The 19,961-nt window shown below is 49.9% G+C and overlaps 1 protein-coding gene across 1 annotated transcript in view; it reads right to left on the minus strand.

Annotated features, from left to right (window-relative positions):
• Positions 1–359: 359 nt before the first annotated feature.
• The window catches only part of MYO1E (myosin IE), a 192,670-nt gene continuing 173,068 nt past the window's right edge, over positions 360–19,961 (minus strand). The window contains exons 24-28 of the mRNA XM_046007405.1: positions 19,255–19,412; positions 18,069–18,161; positions 14,944–15,145; positions 4,618–4,787; positions 360–1,442 (exon numbers count right to left, since the gene is read on the minus strand). Of these exons, the coding sequence (XP_045863361.1) occupies positions 1,366–1,442; positions 4,618–4,787; positions 14,944–15,145; positions 18,069–18,161; positions 19,255–19,412 (700 nt within the window). The 3' untranslated portion in view covers positions 360–1,365. The remainder of the gene's footprint in view (positions 1,443–4,617; positions 4,788–14,943; positions 15,146–18,068; positions 18,162–19,254; positions 19,413–19,961) is intronic.

Genomic DNA, 19,961 nt, shown 5'->3' on the forward strand with positions numbered 1-19,961 from the left:
CTTCTAGCTGTGGAAGCTAGACCTTCCAGTCTGCTGCGTGCGGGTAAGGTTGGTTCCTTCTGAGGGCTGTGAGGGAAGGACCTCTGTGCCACGCCCCTCTCCTTGGCTAGAGATGGCTGTCCCTTCATGTCCTCTTCCCTGCGGCCATCCGTGTCCAAATGACCCCTTTTTATTGGGACACCAGTTATACTGGATTGGGGTCTGCCCTAATGACTTCATTTTAACCCGATTATCTCTGTAAAGACCCTCTATTTCCAAATAAGGTACTATTGTGGGGTACTTGGGGTTCGGGTCTCAACACATTGTTTTGAGGGGATGGGGAGACCCAATTCAACCTATAAGAAAATGTCACAAAAGAATAGGTGGTTCATTGGTTCCTTTATTTATTTAGGAGGTAGCGGGACAGACAGAGGACAGAGGGAAATTACCTGCAGGGCAAGGGTTGAGGAAGGTTTGCAGGGGCTGGGCCAGAAAGCAGTAACACTGATTCTATAGTTGAAAAGGAGTAGTGCACGTTTGTAAGTACCTGGTGGGAGTCTGGTAATAAAACCTACCTTATGAATAAGTACAGTGGAATACTACTTAGTACATTCATACATGTTTCTACCATCTTCAGATTTTTATATACAGTATATGATCTGTTTTTATAAATGTACAGCTTGAAAAAAAGAGATCCTTCTTATAATAGGTACAGCATTAAACACAAAACCAACATGGGCCAGCCACATTCCAACTGAAGACCCAGAGAAAGCAAGGCCAACAGCCCAGCCCCCAGCCCCTGCTCAGCCCGGCAGCCGGATGGTCCCGGCGAAGCGTTAACCCAGCACCTTCTGCACCCGTGGGCTCGCAGGCCATGCCGGCCCTCGGCGTCTGCGCGGGGAGTGCCCGTTCCTGCCAAGCCCAGCCTGCAGAGGGCAGGTCCTCCCTGAGGGAAAGTGGCAGAGAGGAATGTGTGTGTCAGGTAAGGAAAAGAGGGATGAAAGCAATGTGCTCTTTGACTAAAGGCACTTGTCAGCGGCCGCCTACAGCCTTTTCCTGGGCTTGGAAAGCCAGCGGGTGCTGTTCCGACAGAGCCAACAAGGTCTGAGTGGACCTTGCCTGTCCTCTCACCAGGTTTAAATACAATAAATAAATCTTAGTGGGTGGCTGTTTTGCCCTCCTGGGCTCCTATGAATAGGGCCACCTTTTAGGATCGTTTATGGAGTGACACTCCCTGTCCCCAACCCAGCATATCATTGTCCTCCATGGGGAAGGTGCCAGAAAAAGGAAGCAGTTGCTCGCTATGGGTCAGAAGGAGAACCCCAAAACGTCCCCTTCCCTGTCTGGAGTGCCTTCACTCCAGTGAAGTCAGAGTCTCTGTGCACCTCAGATCTTGGTCACATAGTTGTTGGGGAACAGGCCCTGCTTGCCTCGTAGTCGACCTGTCCACCAGCCAGAAGGATCTGTAGGAGACAGAGATGGTGAGAGTGAGGGTGAGCAAGGTAGGTCTGCCTGGGCCAAACACACCCCGCTCCTGTGGGTGCAGCACGTGGGGAAAGGTGGTTTGGCTCCCTCCATCTGCGTTCTTTGTCCTTTTTATTTATTTTTAAAGATTTTATTTATCTGAGCAAGAGAGAGCGAGAAGTGGAGGGAGAGGGAGGCGCAGACTCTCCACTGAACAGGGAGCCCGACATGGGCCTCCATCCCAGGGACCCTGAGATCATGACCTGAGCCGAAGGCAGCCGCTTAGCTGACTGAGCCCCCCAGGGTCCCCTTTATTTTCTTTTAAACGAACGAATCTGTTGTAAAAAGTAACTCCTCCCCCATAGCAGACACAGACCACTCAGGGTCCTCTTTGAGCAAGAACCTGCCGCTCCCACGTGAGGCTTCACTGACAGCGTCCCGCTCTCAGCCCTCCAGGACTGCCGGGCCTCTGGGATGAGGCTGATGGCTCCCCTTGGGGCCCAGGCACGCCGAGCCTAGTCAGGGACCATGATAGGGCCCCCAGTCCTGCCTCCCCACTTTTCCCCACACAGGGCTACTCCCCCATCAGACCTTTCCCACTCCTTCCTCCAGCGTAGAATGTTTCTGGAAGAACCTGATCTGCAACACCTCCCACCTTAATCCCAGGTCCTCCACCAGGAGTAGGTATGTGGTCCACATTCTCTCAGACCTGCTTCTGTGACTATAACCACACACACACTCATTTTAAACAGCAACAGGCCACTCTATCTTATCATTCTGCATCTTGCTTTTCAATACTATTTAACAGGTATTGTCTTTCCACGTCTGCATCTCATTTTCGAACAGCTGCATTATACCAAGATTTATAGACCCATTTCCTGATTGATGGACACTTGTTCCCTCTTTTTCCACTACTGATGGAATCAGTGTCCCTACCTATATCTTTATGTCTGTGTGCAAGCAGGTCTACAGGAGAGATTCCGAGCTCAAAGAATATAGACCTTTTATTCCGTAAAACAACATAACATTGTTACAATAGTTAATAATCTTCTGTGTACTTTCAGAAGTATGAAAGCAGGCGCCGGGTTAGCTCAGTTGGTTAAGTGTCTGACTCCTGATTTTGGCTCAGATCGTGATATTTCATTTATCTATTTTAGATCTCAAATTCATCTGGTACTTGTTTTGTGTACGAGGTAGAGCCCTAACTTTATTTTCTTTTCAAAATGAAAAGGTCTCTCCTTTCTCCTGATTTCAAATGCCACATTTATCTTAGATTAAACACCTGTATATACACAGGTCTGTTTCTGGATTCTATTCTGTCCCATTTTCCTGTACTCACACTGCACTGCACCCATTACAGTGACAATTTATAGCATTTTCTGAGAACGTCTAGGACTCGACATTTTCCACAAATATGTAATTGTTTTGATTAAACCCAAAATACGTGTCATTTCTAGAAAAATCTGAAATATTTAGAAATGAAAAGAAAGCAATACTCAAAATTCAACACTTAAGACCACCTATGAATACATGAATATATACATACACACAGATAGCCATCTGTTTATTTTTACAAAGATGAGATTATAGTCCACAGTCTATAACCTTTTTCCTTTTTCCCATGAACATTTTTTCCATTTCAATAAGTATACCATACTACTGTACCATTATCTCTAACAAAAATGTCATCAAAGTTCACTGAAGGGATAGAGCAAAGCTTATTTAGCCAATCTTTGTTACTGGGTAACTGGTCATTTCCACTACTTTTGCTGAACAGAGCTGGTGATAAAAATGGTTTGTGTTTACTAAGCATTTATTTCAACCTTTTTTGGACTCTGACACCTAGGAAGGCTACTGAATGGCTAAAATATTGAACCTATAGCAAACTACATGGCTCAGGGAGGTCAAAATACTGCACAGATGACATTTAGAAGGAGGTCAGTCCAGGCACCTACAAACTCCTGAGCGGGCTCTTGTGATGAGGGAATGGCTTAAAAACACATTCCTGGAACTGTCCTTGGCCACCTCTTCCTGAAGGCTAGGCTTAACCAAGGCCCACTTCGCTCAGGCTGTCCTTGCTCTGCTGTAACGGATGGCTCCGCACTGACCACAAGTCCTCCTGAGCCCGTCATTCAGGGCCCTCCACCAACAGGCTACACCCAGCGTCACGTGGTCTCCTGTGACATCCCCGAGGGATCCTGCCAAGGTTGAGCGTCAGTTCCTTTTCCTAAAATGACCTGCTCTTTCTAGCCTCTCTCTCTGTCTCTCCCCATTCCTCACCACAAATGCCCTTTCCTTCACGGTGCTTTTTTAACATCCTAAGTCAGCCATTACCTTTTTCTTTTAAAGATTTATTTATTTGCTTTGGAGCCGGGGAGGGGCAAAGGAAGAGGGAGGGGGAAGCCCAAGCAGATTCCCCTCTGCGCAGGGAGCCTGACATGGGGCTCAGTCCCACAACCCCGAGATCATGACCTGAGCCAAAATCAAGACCAACCAACTGTCCTACCCAGGCGCCCCGGAGTTATCTTTTTAAAAAACTTCCATAAGCTAGTGTTTGGTCATTTGTATATTATATTCTAGATTATCATCTCTACCAAATTAATGAAGCATTTAGCCAAGCCCACAGACTACTTTTATAATAGATGTTCTAGGTTGCCTCCCTGGCTTCCATTCCATCTACTTTCCATATGAGGAGGCCATCAAGTTTGAGTGGGATAGTCCTAACTCCTGTTTCCTACAGAAGTCCCTGCCATGCCTAACCTACTACAGGTACAGCCCTTGTCTTGCTACAGAGATTCAGGAATGGGCACACGACCAATTTGATCTAATCAGAGTGAAACCTAGGGCTTTTGTCCAATGGCCAAGAGAAGTTTCAGAGATAAAGCAGATTCCAGACATAGTTTGATGTTGCTGGAATTGATGCAGCCATTTTGCTGCCATGAGGGAAAACAGCCAAGAAGGGAGCAAATACAAAGAAGGTGGAGCTGAAAGAAATATTTAAAGAAAAAAAAATTTGGAGCCTTGATCAAACTGAGCCTGAAGCCTAGCCTTTTGCTACAAGTTTCAGTTAGAACAGTCTACAAATTCCCTTCGTGTTTAAACTAGTTCTTATAGCAATGTGACCAAATATTCTTTAGGAGGCTGTCCCAGCTGGCCAACCAACCATGCACTTACCTTCTTTGATAATATCGATAATGTCATTGGCATTGAAGCTGAGTTCATCTGTGTCCTGAGCATCATAGGCATAGAGAGCCTTGCACTGTGGCACCTGAGGCTTAGGCTTGGGCTGGGGCTTGGGTCTGCCCCCAGCTGGGGGAGGCCGACTGCTTGTTTGTCTCCGGACACTGTGGAGAGAGTGGAGGCAGGTAAGAGATGGGAGCTAACAGAAGGTGCCACTGTGTGGTGGCTGGGAGCACGGGGCTAGCATTGGCCTGTGAAGTTCAAATCGATCTCTAACCACCAGAAGATACACCAATTCCCAAGCTTTCTCTGGGAATAAAAATACTGCCCCCAACTTTGGAGACAGAACTTTTTCCAGTGCCCGAGAAGCCTGCAGGTACCTTTCCTCAACAGCAGTCCTTCTCAGAATCAACCACCACACTGAATTCTGTATTAATAATTCTGCTTTTCTTTGTGTTTTTACCATACACACAAGTATCCCTAAACAGTACACATGGTTTTTGCCTGTTTAACTGGATAAAAGGAATCCTGTTCTTTTTTTTTAGACGGGGGTTGGGAGGGGGAGGGAGAGAGGGAAAGAGAATCTTAAGCAGGCTCCATGCCCAGTGCAAAACCTGACACAAGCTCGATGTCACGACCCTGAGATCATGACCTGAGCCGAAATCCTGAGTCTGATGCTTAACTGATTGAGCCACCCAGGCGCCCCTGAAAGGAATCACATTCTACGACCATTCGCTCTATATTGAATATACTGGCCATGCATTCTCAGGGCCTCAACCTCTTCCACGGCACAAATATGCCACCATTTACTTTTCCAGTTCCCTGTCAATGGTCATTTGGGATGATTTCAGGTTCTCATATGGTGAAAAATAACGATAAGAACAAAAACGCTGCTTTGAATACACCCACCCTGCTGGTGAGGCTCTGCGGGGGGCAGGGCTGGGTAGGCAAGTACCATGGGCTGTGGGGCAGCATCCAGGCCTCTGCCCCCTGGATGCCGGGAGCACCTTCCCTTCCTCGTGGCCTTCACAAAACCGTCCCCAGCACTGGCACCCTCACCTGCATCTTCCAGCTTTAAACGGAAGGAGGGCACGGATCGCGTGGCGCACTGGGTGTCCTATGCAAACGACGAATCAGGGACACACATCAAAAACTGACAATGGACTGTATGGTGACTAACAAATGAAAATGAAAACGTATTCTTTCTACACACTATACGGCCCCAGCCTCCCTTCATACATTGTCTCAAAGGCCAAGCGCTATATAGCTCAAGATCTTTAATCTGAAACAACTCTTTGTTAAATATGTTCATATAAGGCATTTAGAATAAAAAGTAGCAAATGTTTTCTTTCCCACTTTGCCTGAGGACGAAACCAGGAAAAGCCCACATTCATTTGCTCACAAAACAAACTGATGATTTCTTCTCTGAGAAATTGGGCTGTACTCAACTCGGGCTGGCTGTTCCGCCTGGCAGGTGTGTTCTTACCTGTGGCAGGAAGGAGGAGAAGGGAGAGTCTGCCCCCACCGCAACCTGAGTTGTGAAGGGGAAAAGCACACCCACTCTGACCTGTGCTCTCAGGAGGCCAGGGCTGCTCTGTTTGCTGAGGTCCCTTGATAACAGATGCTCACTGGGGGCTGATGAGCAGGTTAGATCATGAGGGGGTATCTGGGTGTGTGTGTGTGGGGGGGGTCCTGGCTGCCAGCTGGGTGGGGTAGGACTGCTCCTGTCAGGGGTGGGCTTTCAGGGGGCTGCCTAGGGCTTCCTGTGTGGGTGGGGAGCAAACCCCAAGGTTTCTCGGGCTCTACTCTTAGGTCAACCACTGTCCCCCCACCACCAAACATTTTTCTTTCATCATAGAGGAAAGGCATCTTGTAGATCATTAGCATGACATCATTTCCTCCCTAGTCGACTGGAAATCCCCATTCCCTGCTTGAGAAGTGCTTGCTTCTCTGAAAGCTGGCCAGGCAAGCAGGCTTTTAATTAAGCAACCTATATATTAGGGATGTGTCAGCATCTGGTTAATAAGAGCCATTAGCCTGGATACCAGAAGTCATCTGATTTCCCAGCAACAAGGAAGGGAGGGTGCGGAGGAAGGGTGTGCATTACAATACCCTGGGAGGGAGGAAAGCCTCCAGGCTGCTAGTTCTAGGATGCAGGGTTCAAAGGATGCATGCATTCTCTCTCCCTCTCTCTCTCTTCCTCCCGCCAAATACTCATAGATGGAGATCTGACCTCTCTCATGTCAAGGGGGGAACCTACCAACATTAGTGCAGTTGATGAGGCACCTGAGCCCAAGAGTATTGGGACTGAGGTGTAGTCCCGGAGGAAAAGGGGCCAGTGGGGTCTCTTAGTGGGGGAGAAAAAGGTGGAAGACTGTCTGAAATGTACGACTGTCCTTCCTGCAGCAATCCTGGGCGTCACCCCCTGGCTGCTCTGCCCAGCGCCTCCAGCTTTGACCAAGCCCTGGCAGTTCCTCCTCCCTCATGTCTTTGCTGCCAGCTGCCTCCTTCCTGGGCTCCCTGAATATCCCCCAACTCAGTGTCTGTTAGATCACTACACCCTCCACTAAAAATCCTGACAGCTTCTCCCTGCCCTTGGGAAATAGACCAAGACCCTGCATGGGGTCCACAAAATCCCCGCCAAGTGTGGCCCCTGTGGGCTTCTAGCCTCAAGTCCTGCCGCAGGCCACACTGGTACCTTCCCACCTTTCTTTACGAGCCCCGGTTGGGGTCGGGACACCTTACTCACATACTCCCGGCTTATGTCATCTTTAGGGGACCAATGCTTTCCCTCTAAGATTAGGAACAAAACCGGGATGCCAGCTCTCACCACTTTTGTTCCAAACTGCACTGGAAGCTCCGGCCAGAGCAATTACTCAAGAAAAATAAAAGGCGTTTGGACTGGGAACGAAGTAAAAATAACTCTATTCACAGATGAGATGATCTTACATGTAGGAAAAAACCCAAGGAATGCACAAAAAAACTATTACAACCAATAAACAAGTTAAGCAAGATTAGAGAATATGAGGTTGGGGAAACAATTCCATTTACAAAAGGGTAGTCCTATTCATGTGAAATATTCAGAGGAAGCTAATCTATAATGAAAGCAAGTAGATTAGTGGTTCCCTAGGGCTGGGGCTGAGGGTTGGGGGAAGGATGTTTCTTTCCGGGATGATGAAAATTCTAAAATTAGATTATGATGGGGTGCCTGGCTGGCTCAGTCAGTAGAGCATTGGACTCCTGATCTTGGGGTCATTTGTGTGAGCCCCATGTTGGGTATAGAGTTTACTTAAAAACATTTTTTTAAATTAGATTACAATGATGGTTGTTTAGCTCTGCACCTAAATACTGTTCAATGGTACTTTAAATGGGTTGATTTAAGAGTCTATAAATTATATCTCGAAACTACTTGAAGAAAAAACAACCAAGTAAATCACATAGACCCCTTTTGGCTTGGCGGCTCATTGATACCCAGAGTGACCTCAGCCAGTCTGTCCGCCCAGGGGCGCCGGATGTCCCAGAACCAGGGCCGGCTGGCGGAAGAGATGGAGGAGAGCAAGACTATCTAAACACCTGCGCGAGCACAGCCATTGCATGGTATTTGGTCCCAAGGCATCGGAGGGTACTTCCTTAGGGTAAGTCAAAGTAAAACCATCCAAAATAAAAGCTCAGGGGATAGTGGGGGTTTAGATTTCCTTGCAGGCCATTGGCAATAGTGGGCTTGGTGGTCCCAGGCCCTGGCCCATGGCCACCATGCTTCACCAATCTAAAGCCATCTAGTGATTTAGCTGCCTTGCCTTAAACAGGGCACGTTCGGGAGCAGGGAGAGTCCAGGCAGCTTTGAGATGAGGTACTGAGTGCTGGGGAGCAGAATGTGGACTGGGGGCCTGAGTTTGAGGGGGATGGCTGTGGAGGTGGGGGGTAGCTTCGCATTTTGCATCAGGAAGTGTCTGTGTAGACAACCAACACTGCGGTCACCCTGATCTGGCTCTTCCTCATTTCAGTGTCCTCTGTGACCAGAAAGGAGCACAACTCCCCCGTGAGGCAGCCAGTCAGAGCCAAGTCCCTGCAGCCCCATTCTCCCATCTCAGTTTGTTTCTACCCTTCTTGTGCGACTCAGCAGAAAGGCGGGTCACCCGGGAACCCCTTCCTGCAGCTGTAGGAAGTCAGACCAGCTCGCCTCAGCCGTGGCTGCTCCGGGCAAGACACGGTGCTGGGCATCTTCACAGGCCCTGCTTCATGGCACCCGCGCACACCTTCCTGGTCCCGGGGTCTGGCCTGCCCCCACGCCCCACCGGGACTGCTCACTCTAACACTCAGATGCTTTCTAGCATGCTCTCCGCAAACTCCACTGTCAGACGCACGACGGAGCCCAGGACGTCTGTGCCAGTGACGGGACGGCTGCCTCTCCGCTTCACCACAGCGTACACCCAGAAACCAGTCAGGAGCAACAGCCATTTCCCCCGCTCCGTCTTAGCCTCAGCCTTCAACCCACACAACCCCCTTTGCATCACTAGGTGGCGATCCTGTGTAATCAATAATAAGGAAAGAGGCGGACTACCAGCTGCCAGGAATTGATTAACGAGGCCTTTCAGGCGCCCCGAAGGCCTCCACGTGCAGCCCCAGGTCGAGTGGTCACTGCCATGAGGAAGGCATCCGGGCCCGCTCACCCAGCGAGCTGGAACGGACTCAGTCTGGCCCAGGGGAGGAGGACGCTACGCGTGGCGAATTCGGCAAGTCAGCTCTTAAACACAGCCGTTGTCACAGATGAGAGCGAACACAATGACAATTTTGAATAAATGACAAGCAAGGCAATAAATACTCAAAACTCAACCCCTCGTAATTATTCTCCCACATCTTACTTCTGTCTACGTGCTTGACGGTATCAATGTCTGGCTGCTCGAGGATGGCGGGAACACTAGTCTCCATGGTGTGCGGCTGCGCGTCTCATCCCAACTCTGGCCCTTTTATCTCCAGAGAGCCGGCCGCACACCAGCACGCTGCTGTCCCCACTGGGTCACGGTGGCCCCTGTTCACTGGTCTACAAGCGTCCTGCCTAAACTGGTTTTGTTAACACACAGGTCGGAGTTAGATTGTTCTGGTACCTCTGGTGTTTTAAGACATGTGCCCTCCTAATAAGCTTTACGTGACTAAAAACTGCTACAAAAGCAATTCTTTTATGGGGATCATGGGGGTTGGGGCAAGAATTCCAGACCCTCCCTAAGTTATTCTGCACTTTATACATATTAATGGTGAGTTCTAAAAATCCACATCATCCAGCCCATTCAGCGTTTCCTTCTGGCTAACTTTGGTGCAACGTAATCCGGTTTCCCTATGGCGACTTGCCCCATCCTTACCATTCGGGTGTATCTCTCCCCCACGAGGAAAACAAGCACACGGGGAAGGTGAGCTACGGCAACTTGCTTTCGCAGCACGTCGTTCTTCGGAGGAAGGCACCAGACCTCAGGCGCAATCCATCCTAAACCACCCACAAGGTTTCCTGAGTCCTCAAGCGCCTCCCATCCAAGTTGCTGTGCACGAACCGCACCACGGGTTCCTGACTGGGGAAGACCGGGGGGGAGGGGGGGGCGGACTCTGTCCTGAGACCTCAGGCCGCCGACCCACGGCTGAACCCTCAGGGACAGCTGTCCAGCCTCACAAGAGAGCAAAGCCCCGGATGACGTCAGTGAGGACAAGGCTATCTGCAGTTGAGTGTTTGTGCCTTTGCTCTCCTCTGGTAACGCCTGTCACTGCCCGTAGGATGCGAGGTGTCACTGGGAAAGGAGCAAAGGATGTTTAACAAGAACGCCTCCCCCACTGTGGCCCAAAGCCTGCAATGCCTGAAGCTTCCACCCCCATGGAGTCCAGAGATCTGAGTTCCTGAGTAAAGCCGCCTTTCAGTCCTGGTAGAACAGGAGTATTTCCCCATAAGACCGTAGCACATGGACAATAGTAATAAAACCAATACACATCAACTTTCAAGGTGTGCAACACTTGCCATTTGGAAAGCCCTTACTTCGTCTTCAAGACGCCCTGAGGAGTGGGCTTTAACCTGAGATTATTATCCTTACGACGCAGGTGAGGACCCCAAGGTGTGGAAAGACGCCATGACAAACAGGAAGGGACACAGCCAGTGATGAGGGAAGCGATCGGTGTGTCCAACGTGTGGCCCAGAGCAGGCATGGGGCTCCGTGAATATCTGATGCCTGAATCAATGAAGGACGAACAAATGAAATGGGACCGACACCCAGTCCGTCCCTGCAGCTGTGACTCCTGTGCTCTCTGCACACCACCAGGCCACCTTCTGTGGGCGTCTCCGCTGCTCCCACACCTCTGGGGCAGCTGGGTGTACCTAGCTGATCCCGGGGTGAGCTGAGATTAAGCTTTCTAGTATCACCCCTTTGTTCTGCAGATGTGAGATTTATGTCTTGAAATTCCAAGAAGGAAAATAATGGCATTTTATTTCATTGGCTCTTTAAAATATACTCGGTTCCAAAGGGTTGAATCTATAAACATTACTGGAAATGTGGGAATGGATGCCAGGAATTCCTAAGCCTCATGTCTGCCTGGGCCAGGATACGGCTGCTGCTCCTGTAGATTATGAGTTGAGAAATATTGCTATTGGACACTTGTTGGAAATTTTAAGCCCCGTGAAAATATGACTCCATTAGGAGAATCTTGTCAAGAGACACACAGGCAGCATTTGAATTTTTCTATCGATCCCTCCCCTTTGTGGCATGGCCAGAAGCCCCAACTCTGAGCACTTTCAATATTTCTCGGCTTCTCTGGAGTATCTCGAAATTTCGTGAAGTTGCCCTCTCATGAAATGGCCCACGGGATTAAAGAGGCCAACCCAAAAGACAGTGTTCCTGAGAAGTCAGGGCAAAGGGTGATGAGTGAATTGTTTGTATGACTCTTGCTTAACCTGTTCTGTTTCCCGAGGATCAGGAAAGATCTAGAACTTGCACCAGACATTTCAAAAGGTATGCTGAGAGACAGTAGGATACCTCCTCTCTCAGTCTCCTCAGCCAGTGACAATGAGGATGCCACCAATAATAGTTCCCGTGTCACAAACACGGCAAGGCGAGGGGAAAGAACCCAGTTAGGATGGTAATTTAGTGAAGGCTTTGTGCTCCCTCCCGAAAACCTGGCTGAACCTAAAATAAACTGACCGAGACTTTCCGGAATTAACTCGAGGTGCTAATTACACCATTCGATTTTATCCACATTACATGATCCAAAAGAAATGAAATGATTGCTTATGCTAAATGCATCCATACAGAAAAGTGCACTGGGGCTGGGAGAGGGAAAAGGAAGATGATAAGCCCAAGAGTGTGAACGCCCACGCAGAGAAAGACCACCATTATCTCGTTTTTATGGATTGGTACGGTCAAAGTCACTGTTTGGAGCTGGGATGTATACAGCACTGTTCGTGTTTGTGGAAAGATTTGGGATCCCAGAGTCTGCTGTTTGCTCCAACAGGCTGCTGTGAAATGAACGCAATTCATGTTTTCTTGGCAAAGAGCAGCTGTTAAAGGCAGCTGACCCTGCGGCTCCCAAAATGCCTCAGGCATGTGTCTCAGGCCCGTATAAGGTCTCTGATCACATTAGAAATTATTTTAATTTTCCCTTCATGTGTTTTAGAAATGAAATCCGAAGAAGCAGCTCAGCCCTTTGACCGGCATGTGATTTTTCAAGGAATGTTGGCATCACGGCCGATCTCAGGGTGCAAAGGAGAGGCTGGCTGGGATTCTTGTAGCTACCGGGGCGGAGTGTGCCGGGCAAGAGGACACGCACCACAGGAGGCCAGGAACAGCCTCCTTCCTGGTAGACGGGTGCAAAGGTGCCCCCCCCCATTCAGCCTCATGACCATTGCCAGGCCAACGTCACATACGCCTGGTATACCATCACGCATGCCGACGCCCAGAGGTGGCAAAGGGCGTGACGAGACTTAAATGGGGAGCCAGGCAGCCGAGGGCTGGAAGGGAGCAGCCTCAGTTAAGACACAGTGTTCCTAAATTGCCTGCTTTTGGCTGACAGATGCTCCCAGTTGGCTGGTGTGCAAGTCTGTAACTTGCAAAGCAGGGCTGGAAAGATGGTCTTGCTTGCCAAAGCGAAAGCAAGTAGGAAGCTAACAGACAGAGCTAAGAGATTTGGTGCATTTTGTTGATGGATTTTCATCCCCTGCCTACGTGGGGACATCAACCCAGGCCCAGGGAGGGCTGCTGGACTATTTTCACTACGTCCATCCATCTAGAGAGCATAGGTCTGGGTTATGGACTAAAAATCCTAGTGCCTCGACACCACCCTTGGAATTCACTTGTACACAGAATCTTTCCTGGCTTTATCAACGAGACAACAGATGCCTTCAGATGAGCGGTTTTAAAAATGTGGTCCCTGGATCAGCAGCAACAGCATCTGAGAACTTGGTAGAAATGGGAATTCTTGGGTACCATTCCGGACCTGCTTAACCAGACACTCTAAGTGGGCCAGGAAATTCTCCAGGTGATTCTGTGCACATTAGAGTCTGAGAACTACTGCTTTCGACCATGCCCCAGTCAGGTAGGCTGTGATCGCTGGAACCGGTGGGGAGCAGCTAGTCTACACAAGCGTGGCGGTAGGCGGGGAGAGACCCAGCGAAGCACGGCAACCCCTCTACGGACAGCCATCTGTAAAAAACTGAGCTGCTTTCGTATCTGGAGCCCAAATGAGGTGAGACTAGCCGGCGGAAAAGGAACCCCAGGAGAGCGTGGTTACTTTCCTAAGAGCTTCGTGGTCTTTTCGAAGGAAGCTGACAAGGCAGGAAAAACATCCTGTAATGGGGCCTAGGAGGGGATGCGAGGAGCTGTTGTTTCTCTCCTGGCACGGCTCTGTGTCATACACATGTCTCCTGACCAGACGCGAAACCTCATCATCCTAAAGACAAGGAGAGAATGGAAAATGGAGGTGGGCCCCAGGGAGGGGAAGAGGGGCCGGGAGCAGGCCCATTCTGGGGTTCAGCGGGGAAAACTACTCCACCCCTGAGGATCACGGGCGGTGGGATGACTCCTTCCAAGTCACAAGTTCAACCACCATGAGGTAACGGTTGTATCACTGTCACCGCCGTCCCCATTGTCAAGCTGCGGCTGACCGAGCAGCCCCTTACACGTCCGGTACGCAGCCAGGCATTTTATGGACGTTCTTTCTGGTCCTCCCAATAAACTTGCTGCCTGGTGGTAGCACACCAGGGCCCGGATGAGGAAGACGGAGCTCACAGAGCGGACGCAGCAGGTCCAACGTTGGAGGGGTTAACAGGGATTGAGCAAAGATGCTCGCCCTGATCTGGTGTTTGACAACATCACTCTACAGTATTTCTGCCTGGTTATTTCCATCTACCCTGTACCTGAACACTTCCAGGGACAAGGCGCTCCGTACAGCCCAGGGGAGTTCACCTTTGGACTTATAGAATGCTCTTTTGTTTACCAATGTCAAAATCGACCTCTTGGCAGAGCTCACTGACTTGTCTTCAAGTTGGCCTGTCTTATGCCCGGCGACTCCACACCGAGGACTCCTTGGGATATCAATATAGAGTTCCAGAAGTCTTTCCTTCCTCCAGCTAGAAACCCTGGGTTTCTTTCTTTCTTTTTTTTTTTTTTTTAAGATTTTATTTATTTATTTGACACACAGAGAGAGATCACAAGTAGGCAGAGAGGCAGGCAGAGAGAGAGAGGGGGGGAAGCAGGCTTCCTGCTGAGCAGAGAGCCCGATGCGGGGCTCAATCCCAGGACCCTGAGATCATGACCTGAGCCGAAGGCAGTGGCTTAACCCACTGAGCCACCCAGGCGCCCCTACCCTGGGTTTCTTTTCACGAGTCTTCACTTTCAGTTCTAGAAAGGCGCACAGGCTCTCATTTTGAGGCCCTGAAGATCTGTATGCATAAGAACATCCATAACTTACAGAAGGCTGGGATGTCATCCTTCAGTTTCTAAGGGCGCCCTGAGCTGCAGGGCTTATGCCACTGCCTGCACGGAGATCAAAGCCCCATCATTCCTCAGCCCTGCCAGACAGCAAGACAGGTCACAGAGAAACTGAGTCTCAGGGCTGAAGGGGACCCTCTTCTGAGGGTCTCCAGAGAAGGAGCTGTGTGCTATCAACCTGGCTGTACTTCCAGAAACGTCTACCACGAGCCCCATGGCCTTGGCCTTGGCTCCCGGATTACAACAGGCAGGTGGAAAGCAACTGTAGACTCGTTCAGAGATGGCCCAGAGAAATCCCTGGACCTTGCTGTGATCGAGGGAGAGGGAGGTCGCCAGAGTCGTCTAGGGGAGGTGGGATGCTTACCCGGCAGCACCCTGGTCCGGGACCTTCAGGAAATCCAAGCTCTCCGGCGTCTGGGACACTCGGTCTGAGCCGGTGGACTGTTGTCGTGGCAAGGGTGGGCGGACCATGGAGGTGTAGAGACTTTTCTGATTTAACCTCTGGTTGCCAGCAGCATGGGGATGTGGCAGAAACTGGTTTTTGAGGACTCCATTCTGATGGTATCCTAAAGACAGGAGAAGGGGAGAAAACAACGCATCCATCTGATCTTCTGCTAAAAGGCTCTCCAAATTCCTTCCATCTCTTAGCCAAGAGCAAGCTACTTAGCTTCTCTCGCCCTCTGTTTTCCCATCTGAAAATACAGAGGGCATGACTGCAAATAAACCGTGAGGAATCGAGCTAACACATCGTAAGGTGCTGAACCAGTGGCTGGAACACAGCAGACACTCACTCACACATGCTTGCTGAACCTGACATGAGAACAACCAGATGTTCAGGGTGTCAAAGCCCACATGCAAGGAAAGGTAAGCTTGCCCTGTGTCAGCAGGCACACTCGTTGATCTAAGATTATGAGGTTAGGATTCAAGGGAGCTGGGAGGCAGCTCTTTATTTTATTTTATTTTTTTAAAAGATTTTATTTATTTATTTGACAGATAGAGCTCACAAGTAGGCAGAGAGGCAGGCAGAGAGAGAGAGGAGGAAGCAGACTCCCCGCTGAGCAGAGAGCCCGATGGGGGGCTCGATCCCAAGACCCTGGGATCATGACCTGAGCCAAAGGCAGAGGCTTTAACCCACTGAGCCACCCAGGCGCCCCAGGGAGGCAGCTCTTTAAACAGCTGGACATCCATTTTCAAGGAGTCAGCCTTAGGTGTCCTCTGCAGGAGCTGGCTGTGGGAGGTAGAGGGAGCACTCCACACAGGCAGGGGAAATGTGGCCGCTGGTTGCATCAGTACAGACATGGCAAGCTCTCTTAGCCAGACACCTGTTCCTAGTCAAGCTCACATTATCTGGTAAGCAACGGAATATGGTGATGGGCTCCAAGCCACAGACCCTGGCTGAAAGGGGCATCATCATGCCATTGTGTATATGGTCTCTTCTCTCTTATCTCCTCTCCCACTGACAGATCTGGGCAAGAATGAAGGAGAACAAGACTCCCCAAGGCACATTTTGGTGAACCAACCACAAAACCTCTTCTAAATGAATTAAGAACTCTTTGGTACGGACGGGATGGCCCTTCGTGTATAAGAAACACTAGCCAGTCAAGTTTGGCTCTGCCTCCATTGGCTCTGTTGACCTTGAGCAAGATCTGTGACCCGTCAGTGTGTCAGTTTCTTCCTTAAGGAAACAAGGAGCCTGGTGAGCCCCTACTTGCTGCCAAGGTTGTCAAGGAGAGGGGTGCGCTCTAATGGCTATGATACTCCAAGTGAGAGGTCCACGGATGGGCCACTTGCCCTCAATAAGTTCAGAAATTAAGGATAAGCACTTAGAAACGTTCACAGCAGTTTTGCAGACATGTTTCATGTCATTTGAATCCATTAAGAAATTTGGGCTTCTATTTGACTGTTTTTAAAAGTCCATTCTTCGAGTAGTTTTTATTTTATCTTACAAAAGTATGGTTTGCAATGGGTTGAGAAAGAAAGAAATTAAGAAAAGAAAGAGAGAAAAAAAAAAAACCCCAACTGACCTTGTTCCTTCACCACAGATAGTGTGAGAAAGGCTGATAAAAAGGATTCAGGTCCAACTTCCTCATTTTATTGATGGAGAAATGGTCATGTAGAGAGGTTAGGAGCCGAGGTCAAGGTTAGGTATTTGGTCTAAGGCAACTTTGGCCAACCTAGCTGAGGCAAATGAGCTTTCCAGGTCTTCTGGCCAGGATCTTGCCCAGGGGAGAGCTAGCACATAAGTAGTAACATAATCCTACACTGGTTCTCTTGGGTTCTTTCGTGCTTGGATTTTCTTCAAGGGTGAAGGCAGACGGGAGGAGAGAGATCCCGGCCAGACAGCATGGGGACTCCAGAAAAGATGAGAACTACTTTCTTACTGCTAGATACGGGCGTCCGTGTTTTAGCACACAACAGGGAGACTACGGAGCAAGAGACAAATGCTTTTTGCCGCTTCCTCTGGACACGGCTACAAATGGGATTCCTTTGTGTGGGACGATTTGAGTTATGTGAGTGTGGTCCTAAGATGACCCCTTCAGACCTAGATCCCTAAGCTTATGAGTACCAAATATTTTGGGGTCAGTTCTTTATTGACTGAATTTGGTGAGTGACGGAAAGACATCTTGCACATTTTGAGAGCGCTCTTAAAGCACTAAATGGGTTTTTACAGGCAAGAAATCTTGCATTTACTCAGGTTTGGATTTTATTGACCTGCATGCTATAGTTTTATCATAAAAAATGAGAAATAGGAAACGTAAGACCTAAAAAATGGGGGCATCTGGGTGGCTCAGGGGGTTAAAGCCTCTGCCTTCAGCTCAGGTCATGATCTCAGGGTCTTGGGATCGAGCCCTGCATCAGGCTCTCTGCTTAGCAAGGAGCCTGCTTCCCTTCCTCTGTCTCTGCCTGCCTCTCTGCCTACTTGTGATCTCTGCCTGTCAAATAAATAAATAAATAAATCTTAAAAAAAAGACCTAAAAACTGTTTTGTGTCCATTTTGTAATTCTTTTAGATACTACTTCAGTTTTTAGACCACTTGTCCTAGAACCGATCTGACCAAAAATAAAAATCTTCTACTTAATTCATTAAGGTACCAACTAGTTGCAAAATATCCTTGTGATATTTGGCTGGAACTCAGTAGTGGTCACAGCCGGCAGGCTCCTAGACCCAGGAAGGCTGCATCCTATGACTGAAAAGCTGACAACATTCTGCTTGCCACAGACAAGGGACTCCTTTTTCTCTTACTGATGTAAGAAGCCTTTCCTCAGGGAGTAATGCTGCTAGGTAATGAAATCCGGATCGTTGACTCCAGCCTCTCAAGTTCATACTTCTCCTGCATGTCGGGGTCATAAGCAGGGCCATTGTGTTGGTACTGAAATGGCTCACGGCCCGCTGATATGTGCGCATTTACTTGCTTCTGGGTTACTTTCCCAAATACGTTGTCCAAGTTAGGGGTCCCGATTAGCGGGCCTGTTCTACCGCGCGGCTTACCTGGAGGGGGAGGGGCAGCTCTCATTGGGTAGTTGGCATTGTGCGTCCCACCGGAGTAACTTCTGTTTTGAGCGGTGTTCCGTCTGGTGGGGCCTGAAATAAACAAGCGAGCCAAGGTAAAAATCAGCGCCGCTGGTTGGTTTTATGGCTTGCTTATGGGAACCTCTGGCGAAGTGTGGAATCTGGGCTCCCACCGGATCCACAGGAGGTGGGAGTGGAGGAGGGATGTTTGAAGGAGAGACTGTTTTGGGAGCTCTCGGGCTGGAGGGGCCGGAAGGTATGTCCAAGGAACTATGGTTTTGAAATGTTAGAGACCATGCCTTTACAAAGAGATATTCACAACCTCGTAACAGTGTTTCTAACTTTGTAGGCTTTCAAAAGAGAAAGAGGAGGGGGGAAGGGGCGCCTGGATGGCTCAGTTGGTTGGACGACTGCCTTCAGCTCCGGGCAGGATCCTGGATTCCAAGGATCGACTCCCGCCTCCGGCTCCCTGCTGAGTGGGGAGTCTGCTTCTCCCTTTGACCCTCCCTCCTCTCATGCGTGCTCTCTCTCTCTCATTCTCTCTCAAATAAATAAAAATATTCAAAGAGAGAAAGGGGTCATTTTCAGGTTCACACTCATGTTCCAAACATAGCACGGAGGCTGAACGCGTGAGTGCTGCGGGTCACGGTCCCCAGGGTGCAGCACTTGTCAGCACTCACTCCACCTCTGCTTGGGTCAAGAGCCTTCCCCTCAAGATCTTGAGTCTAGTCTCCAAATGACACAGACACCACGAAGGGTGGAAGCACACTCATCCCCTTGACGCAGAAACGAGGAGCTAGAAAACAAGCTACATGGGGCATGGGGGACGGGGGCAGAGGACATCTCTGCGGGGACGTGTGTGTTGCAAAGGAAACCAATAAATAAGGTCTCAGGAAGGACACAAAGGAAGGTAGGATTAACCCAGCTGGAAGAGGGGTGCAGAGGGACTTCCTTGTAAAGAGAAGGGCTGAGGAAAGGAGAAGAGCAGAACTGACAAGGCATTAACACACCAAAGGAAGGAGCTGGGTGTCGGGGCAGGGGGCAGGGTCGCGCTGGTGGTCTGGCCTGCAGGTGTGTGCACCCACCGTGAGCACTGGGTGAGAAGCGAGTCTGGTGCCAAGCAGGGGGAGGGAGGCCGAGATGGGGGGTGCCCGGGGACACTTACGGGAGTTCTTGGGCAGCCCCGGTCCGATGCTGACCTGCAGCACTTTGTTACTGGGCTTGAGGATGGCCAGGTCACCGAAGCCTTGGTGGAACTGCACTTGCCGGGAGCCCCCTGCACTCCAGGGACCCCAGTTCTCCTTTTTCAACTTGAGTTCAAGCCTGCGACAAGGACATTTGTGGGTAACGGGCAGGAACACAACAGTGAGAAAAACGGCGCTCGTGGATCCCAGCGTGGACTTCTGCTGCCGGGCAAGCGTCTGGTAGAACGAGGCCAGCCTGGATGATGGCAGCCCATCTGGGGCCGTCAGTGGGGGACAACATCCATGGGTTCCGCACAGCGGCACGGTGAGCCACTGACCCCAGAGGCAGGAGAATGCAGGGCCCAGCGCCTGTGAGTACCCGGCTGGTGAGGGAGGCAGCCCATTACAGGCACCAGCGTCACTCCAGGTGAACTCAGGTGCGCCTGCCCAGGGGACAGTGGGAAGGGGACACTTTCCAGGCCACACCTACTACGATGTGTCGCTGTGCCTCTGCGATTTCCCTCGGTCATGCTCAGGGAGAACTGAGAGATGCCAGACACAAGAAAGCCCACATCTTCCTGGCACAGAAAGGGGTTATTATTTAATTAAATTCCCTTCCACACTAGCAACCAAAATCCAAATTGAAGGGAAGTTTACTCACAATTCCAAAACTACCCAGTTTTTATTT

This window comes from Meles meles, chromosome 6 (assembly GCF_922984935.1).
Source record: "Meles meles chromosome 6, mMelMel3.1 paternal haplotype, whole genome shotgun sequence".
Classification (NCBI taxonomy): domain Eukaryota; kingdom Metazoa; phylum Chordata; class Mammalia; order Carnivora; family Mustelidae; genus Meles; species Meles meles.